The sequence below is a fragment of the Geotrypetes seraphini genome, chromosome 3, assembly GCF_902459505.1.
Source record: "Geotrypetes seraphini chromosome 3, aGeoSer1.1, whole genome shotgun sequence".
Taxonomy (NCBI): Eukaryota; Metazoa; Chordata; class Amphibia; order Gymnophiona; family Dermophiidae; genus Geotrypetes; species Geotrypetes seraphini.
The window spans coordinates 410,142,442-410,165,773 of NC_047086.1; the positions used below are offsets into that span (position 1 = coordinate 410,142,442).

Consider the following 23,332-nt stretch of genomic DNA (forward strand, 5'->3'; position numbering starts at 1 on the left):
CGATTCTGGAAAAGATCAAACCGGCTATGTCACTCAAAGCCAAAATGATGAGCCAAGATAGAAGATATAGTGAGCCGCATCAACAGGATCATTGACAGCATGGAAGAGGAAGATACAGCGGTGATGATCCATGTGAGGACAAACAACATGAGCAACAGGAACTACAGCAGAGAAGGACTAGTTCTGGATGCCAGGAGGGAAGCTGAAGACCAGAACGCTGAGGGTAGCGTTCCCAGAGATCCTGCTGGTATGAGAAGAGAAGAGGCAGACGGAGCTGCAAGCAGTCAAAGCATGGATGAGGCACTGGTGTGAGGAAGGATTCCACTTCGTGCGCAACTGGACGATGTTCTGGGGGAACAGCAAGCTATACAAGAAAGATGGACTCCACCTCAGCGGAGACGGAACGAGGCTACTTGCAAGCAACATCAAGAGAGAAATTGAGAAGTTTTTAAACTAGGAAGATGTGGAAAACCAAGAGTCGACCAAGAGTCGATGGTTCGGGAAATGGTATACCCAGAAGATACTGTGCAGGAAGATAGCAGGGAAGACTTACCGGATCACCAGGCAAGACAGAAATCCTGACGGATCAAAAGGGACACAAGAGGGAAGGAAATGCAAGAAAGTAATAGGCCGCAAACCCAAGTGTATATGTACGAACACAAGGAACCTAAGGAATACGATGGGGGAATTGGAAGCTATGGCACAAAAAGATAACCTTGGTATCATTGGCATCACAGAAACATGGTGGAATGAGGAAAACGTCTGGGACACTGTGCTACCAGGATACAAGCTATACCGCAGAGACAGAGTAGGTCAAAAAGGTGGGGGTATTGCCCTATACTCAAAAAGTGTATGAAGATGAAAGTGAGGTAAATCAAACCTTGACAAATCCAAAACTTCACCTCACTCTATAAGAAGAGGAACAGAACAATTCTCTTGCTAAATCTCAAAACTGAGATCAGCCACCTCTGATATGTTGTAGATTTTAACATTTAAAGTACTCCGTCATCTTCTAATCTTTTCAGAAGTAAGACAAACCAGTTGCGTCAGATAATTCATTCATTTATTTTTCTTCCATAGTGCAGAGATACTAGCATGCCTCTGATGGGACCCGTTTCGCCCAAGCAGGGCTTTTTCAAGGGTTCACAGTGGGCGTTCTTTCTTCTTTCTTATCTGACGCAACTGGTTTGTCTTACTTCTGAAAAGATTAGAAGATGACGGAGTTCTTTAAATGTTAAAATCTACAACATATCAGAGGTGGCTGATCTCAGTTTTGAGATTTAGCAAGAGAATTGTTCTGTTCCTCATCTTATAGAATGAGGTGAAGTTTTGGATTTGTCAAGGTATTGCCCTATACATCAAAGAGGGAATTGAGTCTATTGGAGAGAATACGCCAGAACTGAAAAATAAGGGCCAAAATTCAGGGAATAAATGGAACGGAAACAAAGATCGGCATCTACTACCGACCTGCAGGGCAGTCCGAAGAAACTGATGGAGAGATTAAATGCAACTTCAAGGGAGGCAACACAATTATCATGGGCGACTTCAATTATCCGGGGATAGACGAACCTAGGCACCTCCGGGTGCAGTAGGGAGACCAAGTTCATGGATGCTGTAGGCAATTGCTTCCTAGAACAACTCATCAAGGAAAATACGAGAGGAAATGCAATTCTGGACTTAATTCTAAATGGATTACGAGGACTGGCGCAAGGCGTAGAAGTAGAAGGGACGCTGGGAAGCAGTTATCACAATATGATCCATTTCAACCTGGACACAGGGGCAAAACATCGATTCAGAATGATGGCCAAGGCACAGAACTTCCGAAAAGGAAATTATGAAGCAATGAGACTCATGGTGGGGAAGAAGATTAAGAAGAGGATAAGCACTGTAAAATCGCTAGAGCAAGCATGGTCCCTTTTTAAGGACACAGTCACCGAAACGCAAAATCTATATATACCGCGTGTCAACAAGGGATCCAAGAGGAAAAAAAACAAGGAACCGGCGTGGCTCACTGTAGCGGTGAAGGAAGCGATCAGAGACAAGAAGACTTCGTTTAAGGAATAGAAAAGGTAAAAAACTGGAAAAAGCACAAACACCATCAAAGCAGGTGCTATAAGGCAGTAAGAAGGGCCAAAAAAGACTACGAGGAAAAAATAGCCAAGGAGGCAAAAAACTTCAAGCCGTTTTTTCGATATATTAAAGGGAAACGACCCGCAAAGGAAGCGGTGGGACCGTTGGATGACCATGGAATATAGGGAGAACACTAAAGGAGGACAAAGACATCGCCGACAAACTAAACACATTTTTTGCATCTGTATTTACCAAAAAGGATAAACACAACATACCAGAAACCGACAGGCTAGACGCAGGAAACGAAGACGGGAAACTGACAGGGTTGACGGTCAGTCTAGTAGAGCTATGTAGGTAGATTGATAGGCTTAAAATCGATAAATCCCCAGGACCAGATGGCATCCATCCAAGGGTAATCAAGGAACTGAAAGGGGCTATAGCTGAACTGCTCCAATTAATAGCCAATCTGTCAATCAAATTGGGAAGGATTCCAGAAGACTGGAAAGTGGCGAATGTTATGCTGATCTTCAAGAAAGGTTCAAGGGGAGAACCGGGAAACTACAGACCAGTGAGTCTGACTTCGGTACTTGGAAAGATGGTAGAGGCGCTGATGAACGAGTGGAGTACCGCAGGGTTTAGTGCTTGGACCCGTGCTCTTCAACATATTTATAAACGACCTGGAAATTTTTACGACAAGCGAGGTGAATAAATTTGTAGATGATACAAAGTTATTCAGAGTAGTGAGGATGCAGAAGGATTGCAATGTGACAAACACGCTCAAAAAATGGGCCTTGACATGGCAAATGAGGTTTAACGTGGATAAGTGTAAGGTGATGCATGTCGGTAAGAAAAATCTTATACACGAATACAGGATGTCCGATGCAATACTTGGAGAGACCCCCCAGGAGAGACTTGGGAGTACTGGTTGACAAGTCAATGAAGCCATCTGCACAATGTGCGCCGGCTGCGAAAATGGCAAACAGAGTGCTAGGAATGATTAAGAAGGGGATCACAAACAGATCAGAGAAGGTTATCATGCCGCTATACTGGGTCATGGAATACTGCGTCCAGCACTGGTTGCTGTACATGAAGAAGGACATGGTACTACTCTAGAGATGAGCGACTAAAATGGTTAAGGGACTGGAGGAGTTGCCGTACAGTGAGAGATTAGAGAAACTGGGCCTCTTCTCCCTTGAAAAGAGGAGACTGAGAGGGGACATAATCGAAACATTCAAGATAATGAAGAGAATAGACTTATTAGATAAAGATAGCTGGTTCACCCTCTCCAAGGTAGAGAGAGCGAGAGGGCACTCTGTAAAGTTAAAAGGGGATAGATTCTGTACAAACGTAAGAATGTTCTTCTTCACCCAGAGAGTGGTAGAAAACTGGAACGCTCTTCCAAAGGCTGTTATAGGGAATAACACCCTCCAGGGATTCAAGACAAAGTTAGACAAGTTCCTGCTGAACCAGAACGTACACAGGTAAGGCTAGACTCAGGGCACTGGTCTTTGACCTTGACCTAATGGCCGCCACATGAGCAGACTGCTGGGCATGATGGACCACTGGTCTTACCCAGCAGTGGCAATTCTTATGTTCTTATGACTGTCTTATTTTGGTCAAACTGTTAGAAGAGAAAGATCATTGGAGAAGGACTTCATATTTGGGAAGATCGAAGGAACTAGGCGAATAGCGCAACCTGCAACTAGATGGCTGGACACGTTGAAAACAACCATAGGGATGACCCTGGAGGACCTTACTAGACTAGCACAAAACCAATTTCTTTTTAGATCTGTAATTCATCAAGTCGCTAGGATTCGAGCACAAGTTGATGGCAGTCATTTATTACGTCTAGAGATTATACCTCCCTTGAGCTCCCTGAAGTAACATTTATCCAGTCAATTTTGGAGTAGTTGAAATCACTTCCACCAATACTTCATAAACTGTTTGTCTGAAAAATTAATTTATTTGCTACAATGCCCTTACAATTTATACTACGTGGGTCAAACCTCCAGAATGTTGAAGACCAGGTTAATTGAACATCAACATTGTGTGAGAACTCAGAAAATTATGGAACCTTTGGAGTCCCACTGCGTTCACTTTCATCAGAAGTGGATCTTCAGATTGAACACTGTACTGCCTCTGGGTTTGAATGTTGCAGTTGAGTGGAAAACGTTTTTTGAAAAAGATTTTGTTTGACCAACGGTTTTGTAGGTTCAGCTAAATGAAGTATGTATTGGATGAATGTCTACACGCATGTTTGCTTTGTGATTGAATCGGATTGGAGGAGAAATAGATGATGTCACCATGTTTTTTGCCTCAGCTGGATGAGAGGGGAAGCTTTTTAACAGTCAGCATTTTGGCCAGCATGAGTTGTTTGGCCGAAAGAGTTTGTGGATTTGAAGCTTTAACTTCTGCCCCTGAAGCAGCAGCATTTGGACAGCGAAACGGGAAACTGCACTGTATCCTGGAATTGATGGAACATTGACAGATAAGTGATTGGACTTTGTCATGATTGCATGCATGAAATGTGAAGCTTGAACAGTCTCTCCAGTGTTTGTAGATTTGGTTTTGCTTCAAAAATGTTTAAAAGCTTACACATGCTGGATTTTTACGCACATTTAAGTGACTTGAGAAAGACTGATAATGTGATTTTTTTTGCCAATGATCTGAGGAAGAATGGTTACCTTTGAAAGATAATCATAAACTACATTAAGTAAGTCCAATCAAAAAGGTATTCTTTTTTTCCTTTATGTTTTTGTTTTATTTCTCTATATTACCTTGAAGAGTGGACTAACATGGCCAACATAGCTTTTGCCCATGTGTTGATCTAATGGTTTACGAGCGCTTTGATATTGAGGCTTTTTTCTCCACTATGTTGAGTGTGTTTAATGATTGGTAGTTGGAATCGCCCATTCTTATACTGTTGCCCAATCTGCCAGCTTTCCTAATCTCCGTTCTGTCCTACCTTCTCCGTAAGGATTCCAAGCTGCTCTCTGTTTCAGCATCTCTTTCTCACTCTCTATCCTGTGTCCAACATCTTTTTCTATCCTTTCATTATGAACAGTATCTCCATTTCTCTCCTTGGTAGAGCTGCTGCCACTGCACCCAGAGGCTGTGAGATCAAATCCCAGTGCCCACAGATTTGATGCCAAAGCCCCCCAAAAGGTGGTCAACAAGTCCCCATTCCCTTCCCTTTTGTCCAGCAACTCCCTCTTTCTCCCCTCCCTAGACCAGCATTTCCTATCCATTTTTTTGTGTCCAGCATACAGAAGTACTAATCCATTTCACCCTCTTGCCTTATGATATCCCCAGCACAAGACCAGTTTAGATTTAGGAAGTGCTAAAATCCAGATCCTAAACAAGGGCCTACCTTGCGAGCTTGCTCCAAGACTACACAGGCATCAACCACAAAGGTTAAGGATCTCATGTCAGGCACTGCACTGATGCTGGATATCCTCTTTTTAAGGTTCACAGCAAACTCCTGCAGAAGGAGAGAGAATCAATGTTAATTCAATCCAAAGAGTTGTAGGAAATACCTTGACTCAGAAATCCCAGGTTCATCCCCAGCTCCACATCGGCACCCTCCCCTATTCATCCACCAAGGGCTATCACCAAGGGCATCTTTTTCCCAAACCTCATCACCAAATCCACAGCCTATATCAAAATCATCCTTACACACTAGGCACTAGCTCTTCGGGTGCCTGAGCATCCCCAATATTGTCTCTGATTGAAGAGCTGGAAACCCCATACTGCAGGAAGAACTGGGAGGAAGGCTTTTCATTATTGATCTCACCTCCTCCTTCAGTGTATTCGTTACCTAAGGAATATCTTATCAGTGAGCTAGAGAGACAGCAGAGAGCAGCAGAAGAAAGGAAGGAGGAGCTGAGGAGTAAAGTGCTTGGGAGAAGGGTTGAGAAGAGGGGCTGGGAGAGAGGAAAGGCTAGCTGCAAAAGTGGGAACTCTCTGGGAGCTATAACATTACTGTGAGGCCACCAAATGTTGAGAGCAAAGGTTGAGGGCAAAGCGTATTTAGGAGGAAGACCGAGAAACTGAGAGAAACAATGAGAAAATATTTGACAATTCTGCATCATTTTTTTACACAGAATTCCCCTACCATAAAGTCTAGCTTCCCCCTGCCCCAGGCCTCCCCCCACCTCCTTCTTTAGGCTCAGCTCTTCACAGTAATAGTCATTTTCCCGGTTCCACCATTCTCATGTCACTGTCTTTCCAACTTGGTAGGGTGGGGGGGGGGTTTCAATAATTTATCTACCACTGTAGGAAAGAAAAGAGTTTTCAAAAATATTTTGTTTTATTTTTCAATATAGACCCCTGATAGCTCCATGTACTTCATGACTTTAACCCCTTTGAAAAGAAATCTTCTGTTTGACCTTCAAACCAGGAGTTTCAAGTTTATTAGGTTTTTATATACCGCCTATCAAGGTTATCTAAGCGGTTTTACAATCAGGTACTCAAGCATTTTCCCTATCTGTCCCGGTGGGCTCAATCTATCTAACGTACCTGGGGCTTCGGAGGACTGAGTGACTTGCCCAGGGTCACAAGGAGCAGCGCAGGGTTTGAACCCACAGCTTCCCTTGATGTCTTCATCACTTGAAAATTACTGCTTATGGAGAGATTTCTTCAAAACTCGGAACAGGAAATGAACTGAGGGAGCCAGGTCAGGACTGTAGGGTGGATGGTTCAGCTGCTGAAACCCCTATTCTCGAATGGCGGCCTGTGATTGTTGGGACATGTGCACCGGTGCATTGTTGTGAAGAAACAGCATGCCTGCTGTGAGTTTTCCTCTTTTCTCCTTGATTGACTCCCACAAAGCGATCATTGTGTTGGCATAACTCTTCCATAATTCTTTTTGTAATCCGCTTTGAACCGAAAGGTAACATAGAAACATAGAAATTGACGGCAGAAAAGGGCCATAGCCCATCGAGTCTGCCCATACCAATGATTCACTCCCTGATTCTTACTCTCCTAGAGATCCCACATGAATATCCCATTTCCTCTTGAAATCTAACACGCTGCTGGCCTCAATCACCCTCTGAGGCAGCTCGTTCCAATGATCTACCACCCTTTCAGTGAAGAAGTACTTCCTCGCATCACCCTGAAATTTCCCTCCCCTGATTTTCAGCGAGTGACCTCTGGTTACTGAGGGCCCTATAAGACTGAAGATATCATCTTTCACCTCTATACGCCCAGTAATATACTTAAAGGTCTCAATCATGTCCCCTCTCTCTCTTCGCTCCTCCAGTGAGTACATCCGCAGTTTTTTTAACCTTTCTTCATACGTGAGTTCCCTGAGCCCCAAAACCATCCTGGTAGCCATTCGCTGAACCGACTCAATTCTCAACACATCTTTTCGGTAGTGTGGTCTCCAGAATTGAACACAATACTCGAGATGAGGTCTCACCATGGATCTGTACAGTGGCATTATGACTTCAGGTTTTCTGCTGACAAAACCCCTACGGATACAGCCCATCATTTGTCTTGCCTTGGACGATGCCTTCTCTACTTGATTGGCAGCCTTCATATCGTCGCTAATGATCACTCCTAAATCACGTTCCACCGTGGTCCTGGACAAGGTTTCACCATTTAGTGTGTAAGTTCTGTGTGGATTTTTTTTGCCTAGGTGCATTACCTTACATTTTTTAGCATTGAATGGCGGAATAGAAATCTGTAATGTAATGTAATAATGCTCCAAGGTTATGGTTGTTTTATGTGGCACGCACTCCAAAAACAAAAGTCCTTCATAGAAACATTGAAGATGATGGCAGAAAAGGGCCATAGCTCATCAAGTCTGCCCACTCTAATAACCCACCCCCCTTGATTTTACCCCCCCTAGAGATCCCACATGTGTATCCCATTTCCTTTTAAAATTTGGCACGCTGCTGGCCTCAATCACCTGAAGTGGAAGTTCATTCCAATGATCAACCACCCTTTCGGTGAAGAAAAACTTCCTGGTATCGCCATGAAATTTCCCACCCCTGATTTTCAGCGGGTGCCCTCTTGTAGCCAAGGGACCTTTAAGAAAGAAGATATCATCTTCCACCTCGATGCGGCCCGTGATATATTTAAACGTTTCAATCGTGTCTCCTCTCTCTCTACATTCCTCGAGTGAGTATAGCTGCAATCTGTTCAGCCTTTCCTCATATGGGAAATCTTTGAGCCCACGAGACTATCCTGGTGGCCATTCGTTGAACCGACTCAACTCTCAGCACATCTTTTTGGTAATGTGGTCTCCAGAATTGTACACAATATTCCAGGTGAGATCTCACCATGGATCTGTACAACGGCATTATGACTTTGAGCTTCCGGCTGACGAAACTCCTACGGATACAACCCATCATTTGTCTTGCTTTTGATGAAGCCTTCTCCACTTGATTGGCAGTTTTCATGTCTTCGCTAATGATCACCCCTAAGTCACGTTCTGCCTTAGTCCTAGCTAAGGTCCCACTATTTAGTGTGTAAGTTCTGCATGGATTTCTGCTGCCAAGGTGCATTACCTTACATTTTTTAGCATTGAAGCTTAGCTGCCAAGTCGAGGACCAATGTTCCAATAGAAGTAGGTCCTGCGTCATACTGTCGGGCAAAGTGCTCTTACTTACTATGTTGCATAGTTTGGCGTCATCGGCGAATAATGTGATTTTACCTTGAAGCCCCTGAGTCAGGTCTCCTACGAATATGTTGAACAGGATCGGGCCCGAGCCCTGCGGCACTTCACTGGTCACCTCTGACGTTTTGGAAAGGGTACCGTTTACCACCACTCTCTGAAGTCTACCGTTTAGCCAATCCTTGACCCATGCAGTTAATGTTTCTCCCAATCCCATCTATTTCATCTTGCTCAATAACCGGTGGTGTGGGACGCTATCAAAAGCCTTACTGAAGTCCAAGTACATGACGTCTAGGAACTCCCCCGCATCCAGCTTTCTTGTTACCCAGTCAAAGAAGCTAATTAGATTGGATTGGCAGGACCTTCCCTTGGTAAATCCATGCTGGCGGGGATCCCTTAGATTCTCCTTGTCCAGGATCGTATCTAATTTATGCTTGATTAGTGTTTCCATGAGCTTACTCACTATGGATGCGAGACTCACTGGTCTGTAATTCGCAGCCTCTGTCCTGCAGCCCTTTTTGTGGAGTGGGATGACATTAGCTGTTTTCCAGTTCAAGGGGACTCTTCCCATACTCGGGGAAAGATTGAAGAGCACGGATAATGGCTCTGCCAGGACATCACACAACTCTCTAAGCACCCTGGGGTGTAGATTGTCCGGTCCCATGGCTTTGTTCACTTTGAGTCTTGATAGTTCGCAGTAGATGCTGCTGGGTGTAAATTTGAAATTCCAAAACGGGTCTTCCGACCTTTCCCTTGCTTGCAACTGTGGACTGGACCCCGGCGCCTCACAGGTAAAGACTGAACAGAAGTATTCATTTAGTAGTTCGGTTTTATCGGAATCCGATTCTGCATAATTCCCGTCTGCTTTCCTAAGGCGTTGTATCCCATCTGTGTTTCTTTTTCTATCACTGATGTACCTGAAGAAGGATTTATCCTCCTTCTTAATGTCCTTTGTTAGATTCTCTTCTATTCGAAGCTTGGCCTCTCTGACTGCCGTTTTGACAGCTTTAGACCTGGCCAGATAGTCTTCTTTTACCTCTCCCTTTCCTGATTTTTGGAGGAAATAACTGCTTTTTTCTTTATTTTAACAAGGTCCGAGATGAACCACTGGGGTCTATTATTTCTCCGTCGTTTGCTTACTGTTTTTATATAGCGTTTTGTTGCTTTGTGTAGGGTAGATTTCAGGGTTGAACACATAGCCTGTACATTATCTGTTTCTGCTTGGTCTTGCAGCGCCTGACGGACGAAATCTCCCATTCGTTTGAAGTCAGTGCCCCGAAAGTTGAGGACCTTTGTTGTTGTGTTTGATCTAGTGAAACCTTTCCTGAGGTTGAACCATACAATGTTGTGGTCGCTGGAGGCCAGCGTATCACCTACCAAAACTTCCGATACGCTTTCTCCGTTGGTGAGTACCAGGTCCAGTATCGCCTGGTCCTTAGTGGGCTCCAATATCAATTGTTTGAGTCATGCTCCCTTTATGGAGGTTAATAACCTTCTGCTGCCGCTGGTTGTTGCGGCAAGTGTGTTCCAATCTGCATCGGGCATATTGAAGTCCCCTAACAGTACTGTGTCCCCACGCAAAGTGATGTTCTCTATGTCTTCGATTAAGTCCATATCCTCGTCTTCCTGTTGTCTTGGAGGTCTGTATACCACACCAAGATACAGGCATTTTTCGTTTCCTCTTGCCAGGTTCACCTAGAGGGATTCCCCGGTGTACTTGACATCTGTGATTATCCCAGGACAAGCAGGCAGGTATTCTCACTAGTGGGTGACTTCATCCAACAGAGCCCTGATGCGGACATCTCACAAGCATACTTGCTTGTAGAAACTTTTAGAAGTTTCGAGTTGCCCACACCGCGCATGTGCGCATGCCTTCCTGCCCGATGCACCGGGTGCGTCTCCTCAGTTCTTTCTCTTCCGCGGAGCTGAGACGTCCGTCTTCGATTCTCTGCACGAAGTCCCTTCACTTGTGCCTTCTGTGCCCGCGGTTTTGAGTTTTCTTTGCTCATTATTGTTGGCTCACGTTGCGTTTTCTTGTTTTAAAAAAAAAAAAAATTTCTTTCGATCGTTCGACCGGGCAGGCCGCATGGCTGCGGCCCCGCGGCTTCGATCTTGCGGCGGAGCTTTTTCGGCCTATGTCCCGGCCTGTTACCGGTTTTAAAAAGTGTGTCAAGTGCCAGCGCGCGATTTCGTTGACGGACCCTCATCGACGCTGTCTTCAGTGTCTCGGGCCTCAACATCTTCCGAAATCGTGCCGGCCTTGCTCCACACTTACAGCACGTGCTTTTAAGCATCGCTGCATTTTGTGGGAGTCGCTATTCAGCATGGAGGCGTCACCGGAGCTGCCCGCGTCGCAGAGCGCCACGCCTTCGACTTCCACTTCAGCTTCTTCTGCCTCGAGTCTGCTCAAGCCTACCTCGTTCGTGCCAGCTTCGACTCCGATGCCTGCTGCGGTGCCTTCCACTGTCTCCTCAGGTCAGGTAACGCAGCCTCCCATTCCTCCAGTGGTGCTCAAGGTGCCCAAGGCTTCTAAGCCCAAGCCCCCAGGCGGCCGAGTTAGCGATGTCCGTGCTGGAGGTCCCATTGCGGATGCGGATCCCTCTTTGCCTGCTTCGTTCCATGCCATGATGGAGAAGCGATTTGTCGAGCTCTTTACTAAGATTGGGCCGACGCTTCTCTCCCAAATCCAGCCTGGGCACGCGGAAGCCTCCCGCGAGGTCGAGCCGCCTCCGGTGCCTCCTCGACGCACACTCTTGCTGCTGGGAGCAGAGTCTCGGCGAGTGTCTGGTCTGGCTTCGGGGCATGCCTCGCAAGGAGCGATCATTGTGTTGGCATAACTCTTCCATAACTCTTTTTGTAATCCGCTTTGTATTATGTCAACAAGCAGGGAGGCACGGGATCGGCCTTCCTCTGTCAGGAAGCTCTGAAAGTTTGGGATTGGGCGATTCGCCACAACACCTTCCTCAAAGCTGTCTACATTCAGGGGGCGGACAATGCCTTGGCGGACAACTTGAGTCGTCTTCTCCAGCCTCACGAATGGACTCTCCATTCCACGCCCCTTCATCACATCTTCTCCCTGCAGGGAACGCCTCAGATAGACCTGTTTGCAGCTCCCCACAACTTCAAACTGCCTCAGTTCTGCTCCAGGATCTACACTCCTCATCGTCTCGAGGCAGATGCTTTTCTTCTGGACTGGGGGAATCTATTTCTGTATGCGTTTCCTCCGTTTCCTCTCATTCAAAAGACTCTGGTCAAGCTCAAGTCCAACCGGGCCACCATGATTCTGATTGCTCCTCGGTGACCCAGGCAACCTTGGTACTCCCTTCTTCTGCAACTCAGCAGCAGGGAGCCCTTCCTTCTGCCAGTGTTTCCATCTCTGCTTACACAGCATCAGGGATCTCTGATTCATCCCAACATGCAGTCGCTACACCTGACAGCTTGGTTCCTCTCAGCGTAACTCCCCTTCAGTTTTCACCAGCTGTGCGGGATGTTTTGGAAGCTTCCAGAAAACCTGCTACTAGACAATGCTATTCCCAGAAATGGACTAGATTCTCTACTTGGTGTTTTTCTCATCACAAGGAGCCTCAACATGCCTCCTTGTCCTCTGTTTTGGACTACCTTTTGTACCTGTCTTACTCTGGCCTCAAGTCTACATCGATCAGAGTCCATCTTAGTGCAATTGCTGCTTTCCATCAGCCTCTTCAGGGGAAACCTCTTTCTGCACATCCTGTGGTTTCCAGATTCATGAAAGGCCTTTTCCATGTCAATCCTCCCCTCAAACCGCCTCCAGTGGTTTGAGACCTCAATGTTGTTCTTTCCCAGCTTATGAAACCTCCATTTGAACCTCTTAACAAGGCTCCTCTGAAATATCTCACTTGGAAAGTGGTGTTTCTCATTGGCCTCACTTCTGCTCGTCGAGTGAGTGAGCTTCAAGCATTGGTTGCGGATCCACCCTTTACAGTGTTTCATCATGACAAGGTGGTCCTTCACACTCATCCCAAATTCCTCCCCAAGGTGGTCTCGGAATTTCATCTGAATCAATCCATTGTTCTTCCTGTGTTTTTTCCAAAGCCTCATTCTCATCCTGGAGAATCAGCTCTTCACACTCTGGACTGTAAACGTGCTTTGGCTTTCTACCTGGAACGCACCAAGCCTCACAGAACTGCTCCTCAACTTTTCATCTCCTTCGATCCGAACAAGTTGGGATGCCCTATCTCTAAGCGCACCATCTCCAACTGGATGGCGGCTTATATCTCTTTCTGCTATGCCCAGGCTGGATTACCCCTTAACAGTAAAGTCACAGCCCATAAGGTCAGAGCAATGGCAGCCTCTGTAGCTTTCCTCAGATTGACACCGATTGAGGAGATTTGTAAGGCTGCCACTTGGTCCTCGGTTCACACCTTCACTTCTCATTATTGTCTGGATACTTTCTCCAGATGGGATGGACAGTTTGGCCAAACAGTATTACAAAATTTATCCTCTTAAGTTGCCAACTCTCCCTCCATCCCATTGTGGTTAGCTTGGAGGTCACCCACTAGTGAGAATACCTGCCTGCTTGTCCTGGGATAAAGCAATGTTACTTACCGTAACAGTTGTTATCCAGGGACAGCAGGTAGCTATTCTCACGTCCCACCCACATCCCCTGGGTTGGCTTCTCTGCTAGCTATCTGAACTGAGGAGACGCGCCCGGTGCAACGGGCGGGAAGGCACGCGCGCATGCGGAGTGTGGGCAACTCGAAACTTCTAAAAGTTTCTACAAGCAAGTATGCTTGTGAGATGTCCTTATCGGGGCTCCGTTGGATGACATCACCCACTAGTGAGAATAGCGACTCCACCTCTCCCCTCTCCCCTCCTTCCGCAAACGACTTACAAAAATTTTTCAATGAAAAGATTTCCACCATAAGGAGCTCTTTCCCCTCAGCAATCTCTTACAATTCTCTTCCTCCCAATGACTCAAACCCTATCCCAGCGGATAGATCCTGGATGACATTTGAACCCATATCTGAACCCCAGATCTCGAAACTCTGCCTCAGACTGAAATCCTGCAAATGCATCTTAGATCCTTTCCCATCCCACCTTTATGAAAACATTCCTGCACAGGCCATCTCCTCCCTTACGAGACTCATTAACTCTGCTCTACTATCAGGCTTGTTCTCCACAAAAATGGGCCACATTGCCTTGTCACCTATTCTGAAAAAAGCCGATCTTGACCCCTCCCTACGATCAAACTACCGTCCCATAGCAAATATCCCTCTACTTACCAAACTTCTAGAAACCATAGTTGCTACCCAGCTCTCCTATCTCGAGAGATTCTCCATTCTTCACCCCTACCAACATGGCTTCAGACCCTGCTTTAGCACCGAATCCCTCCTAGTCTCCCTAATTTCAAAGGTACAACAACTACACTCACGTAACAAATTCGCTGTCCTATTACAATTCGATCTTTCCGCTGCTTTTGATGTCGTCCACCACGACATACTACTTTACCAACTTTCCGAGATTGGAATCGACTCCACCGTCCTAATGTGGTCTCAAACTTCTTACGCTCTCGTTCCTACACCGTCAACACAAATGGCACCATGTCCACTCCTTGGACTCCATCTTGCGGTGTCCCTAAAAGGATCACCCCTTTCCCCTATTCTCTTTAACATCTACATGTCCTCCCTGAAACTCTTTCAACTATCCCTCCTGGAAACAATCTACACTTATGCAGATGACATCCTTGTCCTCCTTGAGACTGACCAGAACCTCACCAACCTCCACGAAAACATTACAGCTTGCATAATGAGACTCCGTGCCTGGTCCCTCTTGGTACAGATGAACTAAACAAATCTAAAACAAAATTACTCTGGCTCGACCCAAAATTCGAACACCTGCCCACACTTTTCGCACTACCCACAGGCGATACACAACAGCTCGAATTCTCATGCAAGGTCCTTGGTATCACTATCGATTCCTCTCTCTCCCTCAATGACCACCTCAACTCCTTGGCAAAATCATGCTTTTTCAGCCTTCACATGCTGAGGAAAGCTAGATCCTACTTCAGCCAACAACACTTTGCCATCCTTGTCCAATCCATCATCCTCTCCAAACTAGATTACTGCAACGCCATCTACTTAAATCTATCAAAAAAAGTATTCTAGGACTCCAGCTAATCCAGAATACTGCAGCCAAACTGATCTTCTCAAAACGCAAATCTGACCATGCCTCCCCACTCCTTGCCAAACTTCACTGGCTCCCAATAATCTCCAGAATCCATTTCAAATGTTCCTGCCTGGCTTTCAAGATCATTCACGGAATCCTCCCTCCTCTTATCCCACTGTCTTTCAACTCCTCCAGTCCCGACTCCTCCAGAACTGCCCAAAGGCTTAAACTAGCCTTCCCCTCTCCACGCGGCATCCACTATGCAGGCAAACTGGGAAAATCCCTTCTCTTCAAAATTACAGGACTTTGGAACGACCTCACCTCCCCGCTGCAGAACCTGAGCTCCCTTCAGTTATTCCGCAAACAACTGAAAACCTGGCTTTTCAGCAAATTGTAGCTCTATCCTTCCCCCCTTTCTCTCCCCCCTTCTACACATAAGTTCATGTAATCCTTTTTCTTCTTCTCTACCCACTATTTTAAGTTCTTGTAAACCGTGTCGAGCTCCATACTCATGGAGATGATGCGGTATATAAACTTAAGGTTTAGATTAGATTAGATTAGCTGCCTGTTGTCCCTGGATAACAACTGTTACGGTAAGTAACATTGCTTTCTGGTAGTTTTGATGTCTTCTTTAGTGTATAGTGCTACCCCTCCCCTCCTAACTTGCCCTCCCTGTCTCGACGAAGTAAGTTCTAACCCGGTATAACCATATCCCACCCATGTGAGTCCGTGAACCAAGTCTCGGATATCGCCATTACGTCTAGATCGGCGTTCGTTATTTCTATCTCTAAATCCAGAATTTTATTGCCCAAACTGTGTGCATTAACATACATAGCCTTCCATACCTTATGTTTGCTAAGTCCCTGTGTAGAGTTTCCCGCCTGAGTTAGTGTGACTCCTAAAGTATTGTTTTCAATGTGTTTGCTAAGTCCCTGTGTAGAGTTTCCCGCCTGAGTTGGTGTGACTCCTAAAGCATTGTTTTCAGTGTGTGCACTTACCTCGGACTCAGAAGTGTAATTGGGACTCACCTCCTCTGGATAGTTGCTTACTGGACTGATATGTGAGTGGGTACCCTCCCCCAACTTACCTAGTTTAAAGCCCTACGAAGTAGGCGGGCTAGTCGATGTCCGAAGACATTCTTGCCTCTTCTGGTCAGGTGGAGTCTGTCTGGTCCCTGAAGTCCCTGCAGTGCCTCTTCATGGTTTAGAAATCCAAAGTTCATCTCCTTGCACCATCCGTGTAGCCACTCGTTAGTCCTCTGGATACGCTCCTCCCTGGCTCTACCCTTGCCTCTTACTGGGAGGATCGAGGAGAAGACCACCTGCGCTCCCATCCGCCTCAGCTTCTCACCCAGGGCTCCAAAGTCTTTGGGTATGTTTTCCGGGGTTTTCCTGGCAGTGTCGTTCGTTCCGACATGGATGAGAAGCAAGGGGAAGTGGTCCTGGGGTTTGAGAAGTCTATCTAGACAGGTGGTGACCAGTGTTCCCTCTAAGCTGCGCTGGCGTGCGCTGGCACACAAAATATTGCCTCGCAGCGCACAATGTCACGTCACAGCGCACGGCGTACAGAGATGGCAAGCCGCGGCGAGAGGAGAATCGGGCGAGTTGGCGCTGGCGCCCGATATTTTTAGCGCACGGGGAAAAAATTTTGCTCACACCACCCGCCCGCTTAGAGGGAGCACTGGTGGTGACATCTCGGATTCTGGTTCCAGGCAGACAGCAAACCTCCCTCCATTGCATATCCGGTCTGCAGATTGGTCCCTCGGTGCCCCTCAGCATGGAGTCCCCAATGACTACCACTCTGCGCTTCTTCAGGGGGAGCCGATCAGTTGTCCCCTGGAACTGGAGCCATGTATTGGACATCTTCCTGTACCTCGTCGGCAGTCTCTTCCTGTAAGATCTGGAATCTGTTCCTCAGGGTGATTTGTGGGGTTGATGTAAAACTGCCCTGTTTGAGAGAAAAAGAAGAAGAAGAAACTGAGAAAGGAGGGGGTGGTCTTCTGTGCTTGCCTGTGGAGGAGGTTACCAGCTGCCAGGAGTCGGCGTCTCCAGCCATTTCCTGTACCCCAATCGTTGGTTTCAAAGCTGAAGGTTTGGGTGTCACGAGGATGGACTTGTCATGTGCCTGCTCGGTGATTTGGGACAACTCCTTGATGACTCTGTCGATGAAGGCCTTATCCTCTCTGATGCTTCTCAAGCGCTTCACCTCCTCCCTTAGGCTCCTCAGTTCATAGAAACATAGAAGATGACGGCAGAAAAGGGCTACAGCCCATCAAGTCTACCCACTCTGCTTACCCACCCCCTGTCTATGCCCTAATGACCCAATTTCCTTATCTTGACCCTTGTAGGGATCCCACATGGGTATCCCATTTATTCTTAAAGTCTGGCATGCTGTCTGCCTCGATCACCTGCACTGGAAGCTTGTTCCAATGATCAACCACTCTCTCTGTGAAGAAATACTTTCTGGTGTCGCCATGAAATTTTCTGCCCCTGAGTTTGAGCGGGTGCCCTCTTGTGGCCGAGGGTCCCTTGAGAAAGAAAATATCATCTTCCACTTCGACACGTCCCGTGAGGTACTTAAATGTTTTGATCATGTCTCCCCTCTCCCTACGTTCCTCAAGAGTGTAGAGCTGCAATTTGTTCAGTCTCTCTTCGTACGAGAGACCCTTGAGCCCCGAGATCATCCTGGTAGCCGTCCGTTGAACCGATTCAATTCTGCGCACATCTTTACTGTAATGTGGCCTCCAGAATTGCACACAGTACTCCAGATGAGGTCTCACCATGGCCCTGTACAACGGCATTATGACTTCAGGCTTTCGTTCCTGTAAGATGTCTCCGTCTAGCTGGCCCATCTCCTTTGTCTGTGTAGAGACTGTAGTGTACTGCTGGGGGATGGCCTCGGTCTGCACATAGGCCTCTGTCCACCGTCCAGGGTCATCCTCCGTCTGTGCGTAGGCCGTGGCCATCCCCTGGGTCCCTTCGGTGACTGGAATGCTGGTCTTGATTGTAGTCCTGGTGCTTCTTGTTCTCCCTGCCATTTTCAAGTTGTTATTTAGGTATGCCTGCTTGTTAGTTAGTTGGAAAAGTCTTCCTGTTAGTTAATTTGAGAGTTTGGAAAAAAAGTCTGCCTGTTAGTTAGTTTGAGAGTTAGAATGGTTAGGGTGTCTGCCTGTTTGAGAGTCTGAAAGAAGAAGTCTGCCTGTTTGAGAGTTTGAAAGGTTAGGATGTCTGAGAAGGTCTGCCTGCCTGCTTGGCAGTTTTCCGGAGCTCTTAAAGTTGCAGATTTAGCCTTCTCAGAGGCCCTTCGCAAAGGCGCTCTCGTCTATTATGGGAGAGATTGGCTGGTGACGTCGGGGGTAGGCGGAACTATCTCTCGCCTCTTCCCTTCGACTCTGCTTTGCCCGTTCTGCCTCTGCTCCTCTCCTCTCCGCTCTCCGCCTTTGCAATCTCTCTCTGCACTCCCTGCTCTATTCTCTCTGCTTCCTCCGATCTCTCTCTCTCACTGCTCCTCTACTCTGCTCTCTCACTGCTCCTCCGCTCTGTCTCGCTGCTTCCTCCGCTCCTCCTTACTGCCACGTGCTCAGCTCAGCCCTCCCAACTACCTGCTGCAAGCCCGAGTGCTGGCCCCAGTGAGATCTTCGCCATTGGCTCCTCCCCTTTTATGGGAGAGATCGGCTGGTGACGTTGGGGGTAGGCGGAGCTATCTCTCGCCTCTTCCCCTCGACTCTGCTCTGCCCGTTCCGCTTCTGCTCCTCTCCTCTCCACCTTTGCAATCTCTCTCTGCACTCCCCGCTCTACTCTCTCTGCTTCCTCTGCTCTGCTCCGATCTCCTCTCTATCTCTCTCACTGCTCCTCCGCTCTGCTCTCTCACTGCTCCTCCGCTCTGTCTCGCTGCTTCCTCCACTCCTCCTTACTGCCACGTGCTCGGCTCAGCCCTCCCAACTACCTACTGCAAGCCCGAGTGCTGGCCCCAGAAAACAGCTGCCATGACTTTGCCTGCAGATTTTTCTGTCTTGAATCTTTTGGGGGTGGGAGATGACTTGTGCTTCCACTGCATTGATTCCATTTTGGACTCAGGATCTCTGTGATAGACCCAAGTCTCATCTCCAGTCATTAAATGAAATGATGAAAAAAAATTCACTTGGTCTTCACAGAGCATCTCCAAGTTCTCCTGACAGCACTGGAGCCTCGTGGCCTTCTGACAAGACGTCAGAATTCTTGAAACACATCTTGCACTAACCTTGGACATGCCCAACCTTTCATGAATTAGTTTCCAAACTGTACCTGCCAAGGTGCCCGTTTCTTCAGCTATTCGGGAAACCTTAATTCATCTGTCTGACAAAATGAATTCCTCGACTTGCACATTTCTTTGGAAGTTGCTTCCACAGGGTCATCTTCAATGGACTTTCTACCACAAACTGCTTGCTCCAAAATTTTACTTTATAGGATGATGGGGCAGACTCATCCTAAACTGCAGACTTGGCTTTCTTCCATTTATTGTCAGAGATTTTATCACTGAACGGTTCTCCAAATCTAGCAGTTCTTATTTGATTTGCACAAGGACTTTCCTGACATCCTGTCTCTTGGAATGTTAGACACACACTGAGCTGCAATTGTGCATGAGTAACCATGAGACATGTCATAACATGCACAGACTTGTTTCAACATGCATGGCTAACTTATAGTGAAAGTCAGGTTTGGGGACCTAACTGTTTTTGCAAAAGTACTGCTTTTATATCCACATATTTTCTGTGTATTCCTGCTGTAGGGAAAGCAACCTAGCTGGTACAGAAAAAAAGTTTTATTTCTGATCAGTGTGTGAGACACTACAAGGCACAGTTTGGAGGATAGTATATCCATTGTAACATCAATCTTGCACCTGTGATAAACATGCTTTTTTAAATATGTCTGTATTTTCTGATTCATCCAGGAGCCAGCACCTTCTGGATACAAAAAGAGATTAGGTTCTTACCTTGCTAAAATCTTTTCCAGTAGATATGTGTGTCATTCTGGACAAGTGGGTTATCTCCCCATGGCTGCGAGCCTGTGCAGAAGGAATACACTTAGATTTTTTTCTCTAACCTTCCTACTTCACTGAGAGCTTTACTGCAATCTACAGTTAGTCCCCAAGCAAAGGGTATTTTAACTGAAACTAAGCTTGGTAGAGCTTGGGAACCTGGGTAAAAAGACACCAGGATCCAAATGATAAAAACACGGAAGTGCCGATCAATGGAACTTTGTGAACTGAGTGGGAAAACGCCTGAGATAAGTACCATAATCTTTGCCAGTTTTGAGCATTTAATCTTGATAAGTTGGCAACAAGTAAAATAACTAAACTATTACCATATTTTTCACCTTATAAGACGCATCTACCTGTAGAGGAGGAAAAACCAAGAAAAAAAAATTCTGAACCAAATGTTGTGCCCTGTACCCTGTCCCCCCTCTGGTGGTCTAGTGGTAGGCCGGAACAGGGTACAGGGCATGTCTAGTTGGTACGTCTAATGGTAGGCACGTTTAGTGGCAGCCAAGCAGCCCCCCCCCCACCGGTACCTTTTTTTTCCATCTCGGCTCCCAGCGTGCTTTCTGCCCTCCTGCCCCTGCTCTCTTCCGGCAGTGGCAGCGGCACAGCGGTGCACGAGGCAGGCGTGCATTTTTTACATCCTGCCTGGTCCCACGCTGCACTCCGAATGGCTGCCGTCAGTACTCGCGGGACTCGCACTCCAGCTCCCAGCATCAACCTCAAGCAACCTAAAAATATGCCTCAGAACCTACCCTAGCCAGATGATGGAAGGTACATCTTTCATTATAGTCATAAAATCGCTTCTCTTGGCGTGCTGCTTTGCTCACCTGCAAAGAGAAGAAACAGGCATTGAGCCAAACCACTGACCATTTCACATATCCCCCCAGATTCTAAATACAGGGACATGACATGGAAGAAGTGTAGAGATGAGAAGACTTGCAGAAATAAAGTGAAACCCCAACACTAAGGTACATCTCCAGTTATCAAGCCACAATTCACATAAGTACACAAGGGCAAACAGAATAAATCATTTTATTTAACATATTGCATATTAAACAGTTTAAACATTGGTGGGGGCGGAATGGGATCTATGTCATATAGACAGCAATTTTTAAACAAGCTACCTAGTTTGGATGGTCAAGCAGAAGATTAGTTTAACGGTACTTTAGTTTAAATCTTTTTATTGAAAACATTTCAAAAAACAATAGTTTACCATGAACAAACAAGTAAACAAGAAAAGAATTAACAAAACCTGTAAACTCTTGTCAAATTTTTATATACTTGAGCCCTATCAAAAGTTAAATCGCAGCCTTTGCTGTTGCTGACTCCTTATGTCCTCAAAAACACATAAACCTGATACCAAACAATTGAAGTCCAATCTTACCTCCCACAATGGATTAACACTTCAGCACATTAAGGAAGAGCTTCTTAATATTAAAGATATACTTCAGGATAACTCAGTGGCTCTGTCAGATTTATGCTCCGAGTTGTCCAATGTACAGGAGGAAATTGCTGGTTTGAAACAGCGATGCGCTGCTACCACTGACACTACGGCTCAACCACAATGGAAATAATGGCTGATTGACTTTCTCGCTCCTTTTGCAGTGCCTCTATCTAATCAGGCCAGGAAGAATAACCTGCATGTTCTGGGTATCCATGAGGGGGCGGAGAGCCCCAACTTGTTTAAGTTCATGTAAACCCTGCCTATCTGCAACTTCATTCAAGCATCACTCTGCCACATCCCCTGTATCCTCTAGATATAATTAACGAGACCCTTCCGCCATATCTTCTTCTACTTCATTAATGTAGTTCTTAATATTAGAACTTTAGTTTCCACCTAGAATATGTCCAGAGATTACCAACACCAACAACAGGAACGTGACAGTAATGGGGGATTTTAACTACCCCGGGATAAACTGGAGTATTGGAAACTCCAACTGTGCAAGGGAAACAGAATTCTTAGAGGCTGTGAGGGACTGCTTTATGGATCAGCTTGTCAAGGAACCAACAAGAGGGAATGCCACTCTTGACCTAATCCTCAACAGACTAGGGGGACCAGCAAAGGAAGGGGCAATAGTAGGACCACTAGGAAACAGCGATCACAACATGATCCAGTACAAATTAGAAGTAGGTACAGCAAAAGGGAAAAGAACCACAGCGACAACGTTCAACTTCAAAAAAGGGAACTATGATGCTATGAGAGAAATGGTAAGAAAAAAACTCAGAAAAAGTTCAAGAAAATCAGAAACCGTAGAGCAAGCCTGGTCTCTATTCAAGTGCACAGTGCAAGAAGCGCAACATATGTACATCCCCAGATTTAGAAAAGGGTGCAAAAAAAACCGAGCAAAAGATCCCGCATGGATAAACAATGAGGTGAAGAAAGCGATAGGAGACAAGAAAAAATCATTCCGGAAATGGAAAAAGGACCAAACTGAGGAGAACTGGAAAGAACACAGGAAAAGCCAAAAAGAGTGTCATCAAGTGGTTAGGAGAGCGAAAAGAGAATACGAAGAGAGGCTGGCCAGGGAGGCAAAAAACTTCAAATCGTTCTTCAGATATGTTAAAGGGAAGCAACCGGCAAGGGAGGAAGTAGGACCTTTGGATGATGGAGACAGAAAGGGAGTGATAAAAGAGGTAGCCGACAGGTTAAACAAATTTTTCTCATCAGTCTTCACAAGCGAGGACACATCCGGTGTACCAGAACCCGACGTGATCTTCCATGGAGACCAAGAAGAAAAACTGTCAACAATAGAGGTGAGCCATGAGGATGTCCTCCAACAGATAGATAGATTGAAAAGCGACAAATCGCCAGGCCCGGATGGTATCCACCCTAGGGTACTAAAAGAACTAAGAAATGAGATAGCGGAAATACTCCAACGAGTTTGCAACCTATCCTTGAAAACTGGAGAGATCCCGGAGGACTGGAAGATAGCAAATGTTACACCGATCTTTAAAAAAGGGTCAAGAGGAGACCCGGGAAACTATAGGCCGGTAAGTTTGACATCGGTTCCAGGCAAGATGGTAGAAGCACTGATAAAGGACAGCATCTGTGAGCACATCGAAAAAAATGGGCTGATGAAAGCGAGTCAACATGGCTTCTGCAAGGGAAGATCGTGCCAAACAAACTTACTGCACTTCTTTGAGGGGGTAAACAGTCAGTTGGACAAAGGGGAACCCGTAGACATCATTTACCTCGACTTCAAAAAGGCCTTTGACAAGATACCCCATGAGCAGCTACTTAGGAAGCTGTGGAACCACGGGGTGGAAGGGGACGTGCACAGATGGGTCAAACACTGGTTGGCAGGCAGAAGACAGAGGGTTGGAGTGAAGGGTCACTACTCAGGCTGGAGGAAAGTCACGAGCGGAGTTCCGCAGGGGTCTGTACTCGGACCGCTGCTGTTCAATGTATTTATAAATGACCTGGAAATGGGGACGAAGTGTGAAGTTATCAAATTTGCGGATGACACTAAACTCTGTAGA

General features: G+C 46.3%; 1 protein-coding gene across 1 annotated transcript in view; it reads right to left on the bottom strand.

The window, feature by feature from the left end:
• The window catches only part of CUL9 (cullin 9), a 535,945-nt gene that overhangs the window by 65,328 nt on the left and 447,285 nt on the right, over window positions 1-23,332 (bottom strand). Inside the window, exons 41-42 of the mRNA XM_033937681.1 lie at window positions 20,605-20,679; window positions 5,441-5,551 (exon numbers count right to left, since the gene is read on the bottom strand). Of these exons, the coding sequence (XP_033793572.1) occupies window positions 5,441-5,551; window positions 20,605-20,679 (186 nt within the window). The remainder of the gene's footprint in view (window positions 1-5,440; window positions 5,552-20,604; window positions 20,680-23,332) is intronic.